Here is a 14,025-nt window from a genome sequence, read left to right on the forward strand (position 1 = left end):
GATGCAAGTCACAACACAAAAAAAAAAAGAAAAAAATATATGCAAAGTACAGATGTTTAGTACTTTGCTCATGCATCGGACCTTCACTGTGCATGTGCTATATCTGCATCGTCGACGCAGTATGGCTGTAGACATCAAGTGACTGACAGCCTGCAGCCGTTTGGGATGGGGTGGCAACGGCAGCAGTTTCACGAAATGGAGGCGTAGCGCCTCCATTTTGTGGAGTGGCAAGGCCAGGGTCTCCCGTCTTCCAACGGAGATATCTTGGCCTCTCCGATGGAGTTGCAGCAGCTTGCCTGCGTGACTTCATGGGTCACTCAGCTGGGCGACTGTGTCACAAGTGATCCCATGCTGCATTGTTGGATGCAGTACGGCTGCAGACATCAAGTTACTGACAGCCTGCAGCCATTTGGGGGTGGGGAGGGGCTGGTGACGGCAGCAGTTTCTCGAAATGGAGGTGTAACGCCTCCATTTTGTGGCGTGCCAAGGCCAGAGTCTCTATCTTCCAACGAAGATTTCCTGGCCTCTCAGATGGAGTTGCAGTGGTCTGCCTGTGTGACTTCATGGGTCACTCAGTCGGGCGATGGTGTCACAAGTGATCCAATGCTGCATCCCACTGGATCACATGCATGCAGGTGGAATCTACTTTCTGCACTAACATATCTGATCATCATTGCGGCCAGGTAAGCAGCAGTTACACACACTCCGTCCATGTCTAAATCGAGACCACTGCTTGGTAAGTTGCTTGTGCAGCAATATTTACAAAATAAGTAGTTATGGTATACTTACCGTTGATAACTCTACTTCTCTGAAGTCCACAGTATCGACAGGATAACATTGGGATATGAGGTAGCGTCAGCGGAATGGCACCAATCGGTCAAAAGCTTTCGGCCTCCCAGAATGCAATGGGCCAGTCTCCTATACCCCCGCCTCCTGGCTCAGGCAATTCAGTTATTTTCCAAAGCTCAAGGCAGGAGCATCATAGAGAGCCCTAATCAGGCGAGAACACCACATACACACACTTCCACAGAAGTGGGAAGAGGTTAGTAAGTGTAAGGATCCTCAAATCAGGTGCGTCAAGGTGGTATCCCTGTGGATACTGTGGACTTTGGATAAATAGCGTTATCGACGGTAAGTCTACCATAACTACTTATTTCTCCTGCAGGGTCCACAGATTAATCACAGGATAACAGTGGGATATCCCAAAGCAAATTTAGTGCAGGGGACGCACCTGATTGGACAGGAGAATCCTTCGCCCGAATGCAGGTATCAAAGGCATAATGTCTAATGAATGTGTTAATGGAAGACCATGTGGCTGCCTTACATATCTGTTCAGCTGAAGTAACACATTGTGCTGCCCATGAAGGACCTACTTTACAAGCAGAGTGATCAGAGACATTAGCCGGAATAGAGAGATCATCTTGAAAATATGCTTCCGAAATACTCATCCAAAGCCACCTTGTCAGCAGGCCATCCTCTCTTTGTGAAATCCGTAGAAAATGAAGAGAGTGTCTGTCTTTCTGATGACACTGGTACGATCCACATAGATCCTTAAAGCACGGACTATGTCCAATGATGCATTTCCCGCAGAAATGTTCGGCCCTTGGAAAGCTGGGACTACAATTTCTTTGTTATGGTGGAACGTGGAGACCACCTTAGGAAGATATCCAGATTTGGTTCTAAGACGTGCTCTATGTGGAGGAAAAATCAGAAAAGGAGGGCGGCATAATAACGCCCCTGAGACTCTTCTAGTTGAAGCAATAGCCAGTAGAAAGAGCGTTAGCTGTCAACCATTTAAGATCCACTTGACTCAGTGGTTCAAATGGGGCAACTTGAAGCACCTTTAGAACTAAATTTAGATCACAAAGAGCTGTAGGAGGAACAAAGGAGGTTGGATGTGAAGTATTCCTTGAAAAAACATCCTGGAGGTTAGCAATTTTCTTTTTAAACCAGTCAATGCTGACACCAGAAGTCTCAAGGAAGCCACCCATAAACCTTTATCCATTCTTGCCTGAAGGAATGCTAGGACTCTGGAAACTTTAAAAGACCTAGGGTCAAGCTTCCTGGCACTGCACCATTGGATATAAGCATGCCATATTCAGTAAAAAATGCGAGCAGAGGATGGTTTACCTGTTTAGAATTACCTGTTGTGAAAATCCTTTTGCTTTCAGGATGGATGTCTCAAGAGCCATGCCGTCAAAGACAGCCTATCCAGGTGCTTGTAATAACAAGGACCCTGAGACAGTAGATCTGGACGTTGAGGGAGTAGAAACGGCGTATCCACCGACAGCCTCTGCAGATCTGTGTACCAATGTCTTCTGAGCCATCACAGCGCCATTTCCCTGTTTGACTTTTCGCATCACCCTGGGCAACTGGGCGATCGGTGGAAACACATAGGCCAGACGAAAATCCCATCTCACTAACAGAGCGTCCACGAAGGTTGCTTTGGGATCCTTTGTCCTTGACCCGTATGCAGGAACCTTGTTCTGACGACAAGCCATGAGGTCTATCTCCAGCAGCCCACACTCGTTTACCAGAATCTGGAAAACCTCTGTGTGTAAAGCCCATTCATTTGCATGAATGGCGTGTCGACTGAGAAAATCTGCTTCCCAGTTTAGAACGCCCAGAATAAACACTGCGGACAAGGCCGGATGATTAAGTTCTCCCCACCTTGATGTGCTGCTTACCTCCTTCATTGCCTTTTGGCTGTGAGTTCCTCCCTGATTGAGATACGCTACTGCCGTTGCATTGTCTGAGCGAATCTGCACCGGTTTTCCTTGAAGTATATCCTTTGCCTGAGTGAGTGTCATATATATGACATGAAGTTCCAATATATTTATTGGCATGCAACTTTCTTCCTTGGTCCACTGCCCCTGGAAGCAACATTTTTCTGACACTGCTCCCCAGCCCCGAAGACCGACGTCCATTGTCAGAATCTCCCACTCTGAGAACCAAAAGGGTCGCCCTTTGTCCAGATGGGATGTCTGTAGCCAACAGGCTAATGACCTCCGTACTTCCTGAGGAAGGACCATAGTCTGAGTTTTTATCATCTGATGTAGTCCATTCCATCTGGAAAGAATCAGACTTTGAAGGGGCCTCGAGTGGAATTGAGCATATTCCACCATGTCGAATGTTGACACCATAGATCTCATCACTCGCATTGCTGCATGAATGGATACTTTTCGACTGTGTAGTAGCTCCTGAATCCTTGTCTGTACTGTGGATATTTTGCTCAGAGGTAGAAAAACTCTCTGAAGCCTGGAATCCAATACAGCCCCCACGTGCGTCATGCATTGTGACGGAACCCGTGATGACTTCATTCAATTTATGAGCCAGCCATGGCTGTAAACATGCTATTGTCAATTGCAGATGGCTCTGGAGAACTTCCTGGGATTAAGCCAGGATTAACAGGTCGTCCAGGTATGGGAAAATTCTTATCCCCTGATGACGGAGATAAGTCACCATCACCACCTTAATTTTGGTAATTACTCTTGGAACTGTAGCCAGTCCAAATGGTAGGGCCTGAAACAGGAAATGTTGCCGGAGGAAAGCAAACCTGAGATAGCACTGATGGGACGGTGGTATAGGTACATGCAGGAAAGCATCCTGGATACCTAGGGATATGATAAAATCCCCCGGCTCCATGGCCAAGATAATGGAATGCAAAGTCTCCATATGAAAGCGAGGCACCCAAATGAATTTGTTCAGTGCTTTGAGATTGAGAATGGGCCTGTATGACCCATTCGGTTTCTATACTCGAAACAGGTTGGAATAGAAACCTTGTCCCTGCTGAGCAGGAGGGTCCGGTACTATCACCCCTGATTGTAGCAACTTCTGAACTACCTCCTGTACTGAACTACCTCCTAGCCTTCGTTTCCACAGAAGACGGGTTGGTACAAAATAATCTTTGCGGAGGGTGTTTCTTGAAGGCAAACGCATAACCGTGAGATACCGCATACAGGCATCTGTGATGGACTGCTGTCAGGTCTGTGCAAATAGAAGCTGGCCTCCCACCCTGGGATCCTCCAGGTGGAGTCCCCTTGCCATCAGGCTGATTGGTTATCCTCTGGTTTGGAAGCAGGCCTTCTGGTAGCCTAATGCTTTTTAGTCTTTCTAAACTTATCTGATTGGGACTGTTTGCCGTAACCCTTTCCTTTCGCTTTTCCTTGGGTCCAAAAGGACAGAAAAGCTGGAAAATTAGGTTTAGACTTGTAAGTAGAAGTAAACTTCACTTTCTTAGCGCCTGCTTCTGACTGCAGAATATTGTTTAATTTTTTACCAAAAAGAATATCTCCAGCAAAAGGCAAAGACTCTAGTACCTTTTTAGACTCTGAGTCAGCCTTCCATGTACGTAGCCTGACAGCTCTGCGTGCTGCTACTGTTGAGGCTGAGAAGGTACTATACCCATATCCAAGGCTGCTTCTTCCATAAAGACAGCTGCTTTTTTTTGTTTAATATGTGCAATATGGCACTTTTGTTCTCTAGATGCCAATGAAAGGTCGTATTCCAATGCATGAGCCCAGGCCGCCCCTGCTTTCGCCGTCCAGGCTGAAGCCATTGCCAGCCTAACAACTGCTTCTGATAAGAAAAAAATCTGTTTCCAGAAAACCATCTATCTTTCTATCCGTTACATCATTTAATGATGTTGAAGGCAGAACTACCTTGGGAGCAACCTCCCTTTTCAAACAATCCCCAGCCAGAAGAGGATAATGAGAATTACATTTTTTCAGAATTCTGAACTTTTTACTGGGTGTAACCCAAACCTCTTGCATGATTTCCGTCAGATGTTCTGACTCTGGAAATTCAATTCTGACGTTTAAACACAGGTGCCTTGGATTTTAACACAGGCTCTGCAGCCTCCTCTAAGGATAGAATGGCTTTCATAGCATTAATTAGATGAGGCACATCTACTGAGCTAGGACCTTCATCCTCGTCTCTGTATGCAGACTCAGAATGCGAGGAACCGTCCTCATCCTCTGAAGTGCCCCCTTCTGAAACGTGTAGGATGTGAAAATGTTGTTTCATGTCTATGTGATTTAAGACCCAGGGGAAATGCTGCATGTAATGGTTAACTGGGTAACCTATCCCTGGTATGGGGGATGGCATTATCCGCTCAGCTATACTGGATAATGTTTGTGCAAATGAAGCCCATGGGGGTTCTGAATGAACCTGTGCCTGCCTTGGATTATTAAGGAGGCTTTGATGAAAGCTGTAACAGTTCGCATATAATTCATTTTGTACCAGATCTTGAGAGGTTAACCCTGCTTTGCATGACAACATGATATCAATGTTGGTGCTGCTGTGGAGAGTGTATCCTCCTCACCCTTGCCTCACTTAGACATGGTAAACAATTCACACACCTGTATGGTGTTAACTACACAATTTATGACCGTATTCACTTTAAGCTTGGTAAAGTGATATACAATCCGATCCCTCCCTGCCTTACACCAGCATTGAGGATCGGTATATACAAAGACAGCAGAACTGACGGAGATATAGTATAGAAAAAAGTCAGCATCCGCACTAGCAATCAGTCACAAGTTATACATTAGTATAATAAGCAATATGAGCATATATTCAACTACAGATACATTTCAGTTATGTAGGAAGAACACATTACTGTATTACCTTATATAGGACTTTTAGAGTATTCAGTCGCACAGTGAAAGAAACAGCAGTAACAGTTTATCAGACTCATATGCATCAGGCACTTATCCAGCTACTCGTACCCCAATGGTAGGCAGAGACTTAGATGGTCATTCCGAGTTGATCGCTAGCTGCATTTGTTCGCAGCGCAGCGATCAGGCTAAAAAACAGCAGTTCTGCGCATGCGTATGCGGCGTAATGCGCACGCGCGTCGTACGGGCACAACGAACGATGTCGTTTTGCACAGGGTCTAGCAATGCATTTCAGTCGCACTGGTTGCCGCAGAGTGATTGACATGAAGTGGGCATTTCTGGGTGGCAACTGACTGTTTTAAGGGAGTGTTTGGGAAAACGCAGGCATGCCAGAAAAAATGCAGGCGTGGCTGGGCGGGTGTGTCACGTCAAATCCGGAACTGAATAGTCTGAAGTGATCGCAAGCGCTGAGTAGGTTTTGAGCTACTCTGAAACTACACAAAATATTTTTGCAGGCGCTCTGCGATACAACCGTTCGCACTTCTGCTAAGCTAAAATACACTCCCAGTGGGTGGCGGCATAGCGTTTGCACGGCTGCTAAAAACTGCTAGCGAGCGATCAACTCGGAATGACCCCCTTAGTGCTGTATCAACTGCCTCAGGTGAGCAGGATACAGGGAGACTTAACCTCGCTTTCAGGATCGATCAATACATTATCCAACGCTGAGTGGCTCCAGATGCAAATAATTATACACAGACGCCCAAATGAACACAGACACACCAGTGACACAGCCGCCTATGCTGAGATATCTAGCGTCTCAGACGGAAGTGGGAAATCAGTTCATGGCGGGAACCTCGTAGGAAACTGGTCATGAACCTGGGGGAGGAGCAACCTCAGGAATCGTGGCCTCACACTAACCCCTGGAGCCTATGATCCCTGAGGCCTAGCCCTGGTGCACCAGAGGTGGCAGCCGCGTCAGCAACTGTTCGGTAGTCTCCTCTCGAAAACAGTGTGGCTGTCTCTCGCGTCTCCCCTGCTAAGCGGAACCGACGCCTTACCTTCTCCCCGTGCTCCGGCCACAGCCTGGTAACATCAGCTGGACTTGCTAGTACATCCTACACAGACGCCCTCCGAAACAGCACTGTGCATGTGGGTAAGCATTGTCACGACCCGGCGGAGAGTTGTTGGAGCGACTCTTTCTAAGGTGCGTATATGACGCTTTTTAGAAAGATCACTCAAAAGAATAAGGCTATAAAAATAAAATAAAAGCTTATGGCTGCAAAAAAACAGCATCCCCATGGTCCGGCTCTGCCACACCAAACAAAAAACTGAATTGCCTGAGCCAGGAGGCGGGGATATAGGAGACTGGCTCGTTGCATTCTGGGAGACCGAAAGCTTTTGACCGATTGGTGCCATTCCGCTGACGCTACCTCATATACCAATGTTATCCTGTGGATAATCTGTGGACCCTGCAGGAGAAATATAACTTTACATATTAGATTTCAAATGAAAAGTGCATGGATGTGAATAGCATACAGTATGTTGCCATATATGCATATTGGCAGATATAGCAAAGTGTAAAATACAAAGGTTCTGATATCAGTAGTGATTTTACTAGCTCATTAACCAAACTGTAAGTCACTTTTAGATCAATTCAGGATCTTACGTGTCTAGCTTTACCTGCTCTTCCACCAGGTTGGCTATTGCTTCATATGTCTTCCCCGCTTCTGTGATAGCGCTGTTTAAATCAGTTTCACCTGTGGAGCAGAAGATTTAACAATTAAAATGTACTGTATTCATTTTGAAGCCTTAACAGAAAACATTTAGCTGCTTTTTGCATTTTTATTTAGAGCTATGACAAGTAGGGATGTATTAAAATATATATGTGGCACCTGAAAAACAAAGCCACTGCATATGGCTAGCAAACAAATAAAATAGGACATACCTAGATAGCCACTGGTGCCAAAAACTTGTGACAAATTCTGTAAAGCTTTTCCAATCTTCTGATATTCCTTGGGTAATGCTATTAGGAAGAGAGAGTAACAATTTAACCATGCTTTTTTTCTGTTTTTTTCTTATGTAACTGTAAGAGACTGCAAAATCACGCATCCTGTATGTCTTGTAATTATGATTTTTTATTTTAAAGAAGATGAATAAGCTATTTTTGTGCCAATTATTCCTGAGTTCCTGGGTCAAGGAAGTAGTCTTTCAGATCTCAACCAATAAATCTCCTATCTGAAATTTTTTTTTTGTTCTAGAAGTATTCCTTAGTGATGCCATGTAAGCAAACTTTATTTTCACAATAATTTGACAAGTAGGGTATTTAATTTTAGCTCCAGAAAAGATCCTATATGGTTACTGACATTTTAATTAAAACATAAACATTTCTCTGATCATTTATAGTAAAAAAAAACAACAACAAAAAAAAACTTGTCTTCATAAACATATACTTTGGGCATAGAACTTGGTGCAATTTTTTTTGGACAACTTAGTGTGGTCAACATACGTCCTGTGCATCGCTTCCAGTGCTCCTGGCCCACAGTGAGCAAATCCTTCACTCCATCGTCCATTGCTTTAGTGAACCTGCTGACTGCTTCACACTTCTGTTCTCTGCATGAGAAAAGCATACTTGTTACAATCCCCCATGGTAGTCTCATAAGTCTACTAGAAAACACTGAAATATCTACATTTTTAAAATAGGATTTTTCACGTTCACCATGTGCAATTGCAGAAAATGGGAAAAAATGATTCCATGGGGGATTTCAATTGTTTGAAAAGTCGGTTGAGTGTCTGTTTTTTCCTATTAGGAAAAAAACAGACACCCAAATGACTTTTCAAACTACTGAATATCCCCCTATAAGTGCTGGCATACCACAACAGCATATGCATTAAGATAAGATAATTAGTATGGGGAAACATGTTAGAGAGAAACAGGGTGTCATTTAAGCCTTCCCACAGCTGTCAGATGCAGTTAGTTGCAAATATAAAAGCTCTACTTTAGAGACTGGTTTTACAAAGTAGAAAAGAAGATTTGTTTAAGGATTTGTATTTGTACTTTTATTGTGGGGGATCTGCCGGCCCTTGTTCTGTCCTGTTTACTGCCACGAAGCTGACAAACATAAATACTGCATAGAGGCTTCATACACTGGCAGAGTGTTATTTGGGTGTTCTGGGTGGGCACCCATGGTTTTACTTGGTGTAGGGCACTTTCTGAATATATTTCAGAGAACTGTAGGAGATATTCTTGGTTATTTTAATACTTGAAGTATAGGATTTTCATTAAATAAAATATACCATAGGTACGGCATTGGCAAAGGAGTAAGTTACATATAATGTACAATACAAGAAGAGAAAGAAAATATAATTATTTTAATCCACCATGGACAAATGCAAATCATAAATTGTTTCCAGATACCTAAATTTGTTTTCTCTTACGTCCTAGAGGATACTGGAGTCCACATTAGTACCATGGGGTATAGACAGGTCCACTACGAGCCTTGGGCACTTTAAGAAATCAATAGTGTGCACTGGCTCCTCCCTCTATGCCCCTCCTACCAGAACAGAGATGTACTGCCAGTGTGGATATTAATAGTTATGGCTTCAGCTTGCCCCTCACATCGGACCACGCAGCACCCTGCATGTTTCTGAAGCCTGGAGCCGCAGCCTGCTTGTCAGCTCTGCGCTCCTACCCTTGTGCCGCCATTACAACCGGCGACCCGCTAACCAAGACGCCAGCCACCTAATCATCACTCTACTTACTTCAGGCTCTGTTAGGGGAAGTGGCGTGCTGCGGGTTTGTACGCTCACCATGGTGGGGCTTGCGAATAGGACCCTCAGGAGCTCCCGTCAGCGGGGAACGGGACCATTAACCCTAAAGAGGTTGGGCCTCCCCCTCCCCCCCCCCTCCTAAGTCCCACAAAGCAGGCAGTCTGGTGCCAACCAGATCTGTCTGAAAACAAAAAATAGAAAATAAATGCAGAAAACTCTTCAGGAGCTTCCCAAACGTGACCGGCTCCTCCGGACCTTCAATTTGGTCAGTCAGTTCTGCAGGGACCTCCGCAATCTCCCACCTGGTTTGGGAGCTCTGGTACATCCTTATGGTACTAATGTGGACCCCAGTATCCTCAAGGACGTAAGAGAGAATAGGATATTAATTACCTACTGGTAAATCCTTTTCTCCTAGTCCGTAGAGGATACTGGGTGCCCGCCCAGTGCTTCGTTCTTCCTGCACTGTTACTTGGTTAAGTAATGTTGGTTCGGCCGTTGCTGTTCCAAGTTTGGTTAGCATGGCTTTCCTCTTGTTGTGTGTACTGGTTCGGAATCTCACTACTATACTTAACTATTGTTCTCTCACTGTATGTCCGTCTCCTCGGGAACAGTTTCTAGACTGAGTCTGGTAGAAGGGGCATAGAAGGAGGAGCCAGTGCACACTATTGATTTCTTAAAGTGCCCAAGGCTCGTAGTGGACCCGTCTATACCCCATGGTACTAATGTGGACCCCAGTATCCTCTATGGACTACGAGAAAAGGATTTACCGGTAGGTAATTTAAATCCTATTTTAGATGTGTCACGGCCTCTTGCTACTTCTAAATATGAGGTTATTTATTAAGGCAAAGAGAAAAATAAGATTGCCAGACATCAAACAGCTGGTACCATACCATGACCATAGGTAGATAAAAGTGAGTATCTCAATTTCACACATCTGTGTTAAACATGAACAGAAACAATTGTTTTTACTAAGACACGTCAAGGATTATTATACTAAATATACCCTTATCCCCAACTACACAACCCTGTACCCTGAGCCGGTATCCGGACTCCAGGTCGACAACAAAAAGGTCGACACACCTTAGGTCGACGCCAATTGGTCGACACACCTTAGGTCGACATGGACAAAAGGTCGACATGGACAAAAGGTCGACAGGAGCAAAGTCGACATGGAAAAAAGTCGACATGAGTTTTTCACAATTTTTTTCTTTTTTGGAACTTTTTCATACTTAACGATCCACGTGGACTACGATTGGAACGGTAAAGTGTGCCGAGCGAAGCGGAGCGAAGGCACCATGCCCGAAGCATGACGAGCGAAGCGAGCCATGCGAGGGGACGCGGTGCACTAATTGGGGTTCCCAGTCACTCTACGAAGAAAACGACACCAAAAAAACATAAAAAACTCATGTCGACCTTTTTCCATGTCGTCCTTGTTCCTGTCGACCTTTTGTCCATGTCGACCTAAGGTGTGTCGACCAATTGGCGTCGACCTAAGGTGTGTCGACCTGGAGTCCCAGACCCCCCTGAGCCTAACCAATTTCTAAGTTTACAGAGACTGCTATTTTTACTATTTGTTTGTTGGATGCAAATCTCATTCTCTGTTTTTATGCAGTTTGTAAGAACAATGTCACAGTGTTGGACACTGTGTAATGCTTCCACTTCATTTTTTTGTTGTTGTTGTGTAATCCGTTTTTATTGAAATATTTGCATACATGAGGCAATATGGAATACAAGCATAATAGTACAAAAGAAAGAACAGACACGTGACCCAGCAAGATAAAATGCTGCCATAAAATAATGAGTAAATCAGGGTGGAAACCGAATAGCCAGGCTAAAGTACAATACATCGAGTAGGGTCGTGGTATCACAGGAAAAAGAAAATATTCCAAACAAGATGAATATTCATTTTATAAGCAGAGGAGGGGAGGACAAATGGGGAGGGGGTAAGGGAGTTCGGTCAGTAAAAGAGTGGGGCCGAAGAATAAAGGAGAAAAGTAAGACTAAGAAGAGAGAAAGAGTGGTATAGTATGGTATACAGGGCACTACATTCCAGGTGAATCTCATAAACTGACTAGTGAGTAAAGTTAAATCTCAGCCGTTTCGCATAGCAATATGGTCTTTGTATGCTCTTGAAACTTTATATTCTATCCAGGGGGACTAGACTGCCAGGAACTCAGACAATTTGTCCACAGAGGCCAGGAGTAGTTTAACCTGAGAAACCAGGTGTTGCGAGTGGGCGGGGTGGGGGATCTTCATAGAACAGGAATGGATGCACGGGCAGCGTTGCTCAAATGGCAGAGGAGTAAGTGTTTGTAGTCAGACAAAGCAGTAGAGGAATGGTTTAGTAGCCAGAAGGCAGGAGTAGAGGGAATCGCTCTATCAAGTATTTCAGACGAGAGTGCTATAACATCCTCCCAAAAGGTGCGAATGAGCGGGCAATCCCACCATATATGTAGCAGGGTCCCTGTCGCGGTCTGACACCTCCAGCATTTAGGAGACACAGAAGGGTACATAGCGTGCAAGAGGGAGGGGTGTCTATACTATCGCATCAAGACTTTGTACTGGGTCTCTCTTACCTGGACACATACCGAGCTCCTGTAAGCTTTAAGAAAAATAAGATTCCATTCATTATTGGATAGGACAACCCCAGGTCTCTCTCCCAGGCAAATGTCTAGGTAGGGAGAGATAGGGAATAAGTATTTAGTAGAAGCTTATATAAGGTAGATACGGCATGTCTGGGGTCACAAGAACCAATACACAGTCTTTCAAATGCTGACAATTCTCGGGCCACCAGGGGAATTCTGCCCTTTGAAGTTAAATAGTGCCTAACTTGTAAGTATTTCCAAAAGTCATTTTGAGGTATACCCCATTTTGCCTTAATCTCAGTGAATGGTTTTACACCTAAGGACAAAGCCATCTGTCCAACTCTGAAGAGACCCTCTAGCGCCCACCCTGAGAAATGCAATAATATAAGACCTGGTTGGAATTCTACATTTGCCATAAAGGATGTTAGGGGACCAAAGGCAGAGGATATATGAGGTTGACGACGCAAGACCTTTCAAGTGGAAAGAGTAGGAGAAATGGTCGGATAGGTAAGGGGTGGTTTAGGCAAAGCAGGGAGCCAGGGCAAAAATTTGGGGTTATTGTCGCATATATATACCTTCCAAAGCCACCCACTGCTTCATCTCCCGACATCTGGTCCAGTCCAAGGCCCTATTCAGCAATATTGCATAATAGTAGAGTTTTATATCAGGTAGTTGGAGACCTCCACATCGTATAGGCCTCGTCAGTACGGTCATTTAAGCCGTGGACTCTTGCGAGACCACACAAATTGCTGCTTCAGGAGTTGTATGGACCGGAACCAGGAGTCAGGAACAAAAATGGGTAGAGTCTGGAGAGTGTATAAGAGTTTAGGTAAGTTATTTATTTTAATTACATTTACCCTCCCAAACCAGGAAAGTTGTTTCAGGTGCCAGCTACCAAGGTCAATCCTCACGGTTTTAACAAGGGGTTGGAAGTTCAAGGAAAATAGTTGGGATAAGTCACGAGGCAGTTGAACCACCAGGTAAGTTATATGTGAGGTCTTCCACGTAAAGGGGAAGGCTTTTATCAAGGTCGCCACCGTGGTGGGAGAGGCCGAAATATTCAGGGCACACGACTTGGACATATTTACTTTAAAGTTGGAGAGGCGACCAAAAACGTCTAATTCCTGCATTAAATTGGGTAAGGAGGATATAGGCTGGGAAAGTATAGCTAAAAGGTCTTCCACTTCATTTTGTAGTCCCACCAATCAAAGTTGATATTATACTTGTATGTTCACCACATGAACGGGTGGTGCCCATGTATATGTTGCAACCCAAGACCCATACAAATCTTAATCTACCCCTACTCAAATTTGTACTGCATCACTAAAAGGATTGGTTTTTCATTTTACCAGATGCACCCATCAAGGACACACAGGCCCCAGCCTATCTGTACTATAATATTTTTATTTTTTTAATATTGTAACAAGTCTGTAGAAAAGAACAGATATCACCAATGAGATTATAATACATGTAACTCAAACAAGTACATTATCTAAACTAAAAGAAACTTAGAGATTGTTGTAGGCTATCAATGGGCTACAAACTTTATTAAGAATCTGGCACTTAATAAAATGGCTGCTATTGGTGGCAGCAGTATACTATACAAGTAAGGAGTTGCTAGTGAAGAATAATAATAATACTTTTATTTATATAACGCTCTTTCTCCAACAGGAGAAGCTTTACAGACGTCAAAAACAATACTCATAATACATGAGATTCAGTAATAAAGCAATAGACAAGCCACACAGACATAAAAAACAGAAAACCTAGAGCGCACAGTAAGCATAAAGCAGGACTGGTGTAGGCATTTTGGCTAATAACTTCCACGGGTTGTGTATTCCACCCTCACAAGCTACCAGGTGAGTCAGCCATCTTGGGCGCACTGCGTAGGATTACCCTGGGTGGAATAAGTGACCCCTAGAAGAGATGACACAAAATGGGGTGATTGCAGCATCCTAAAGCTAAGAGTAGGGTCCCAATGAAACTATCAGGTCCATGTATTGCTCATCTTATCCACGAGCATACCAGATGAGGCAGCCATGTTGGGCACACTG

The 14,025-nt window shown here is 44.3% G+C and overlaps 1 protein-coding gene across 3 annotated transcripts in view; it reads right to left on the bottom strand.

The window, feature by feature from the left end:
* The window catches only part of SNX9 (sorting nexin 9), a 453,672-nt gene that overhangs the window by 58,697 nt on the left and 380,950 nt on the right, over positions 1-14,025 (bottom strand). For all 3 annotated transcript variants that reach the window (XM_063917657.1, XM_063917656.1, XM_063917658.1), the window contains exons 12-14: positions 8,125-8,228; positions 7,564-7,641; positions 7,299-7,375 (exon numbers count right to left, since the gene is read on the bottom strand). In XM_063917657.1, coding sequence (XP_063773727.1) covers positions 7,299-7,375; positions 7,564-7,641; positions 8,125-8,228 — 259 coding nt within the window. The remainder of the gene's footprint in view (positions 1-7,298; positions 7,376-7,563; positions 7,642-8,124; positions 8,229-14,025) is intronic.

Source organism: Pseudophryne corroboree, chromosome 4 (genome assembly GCF_028390025.1).
Source record: "Pseudophryne corroboree isolate aPseCor3 chromosome 4, aPseCor3.hap2, whole genome shotgun sequence".
NCBI classification, from domain to species: Eukaryota; Metazoa; Chordata; class Amphibia; order Anura; family Myobatrachidae; genus Pseudophryne; species Pseudophryne corroboree.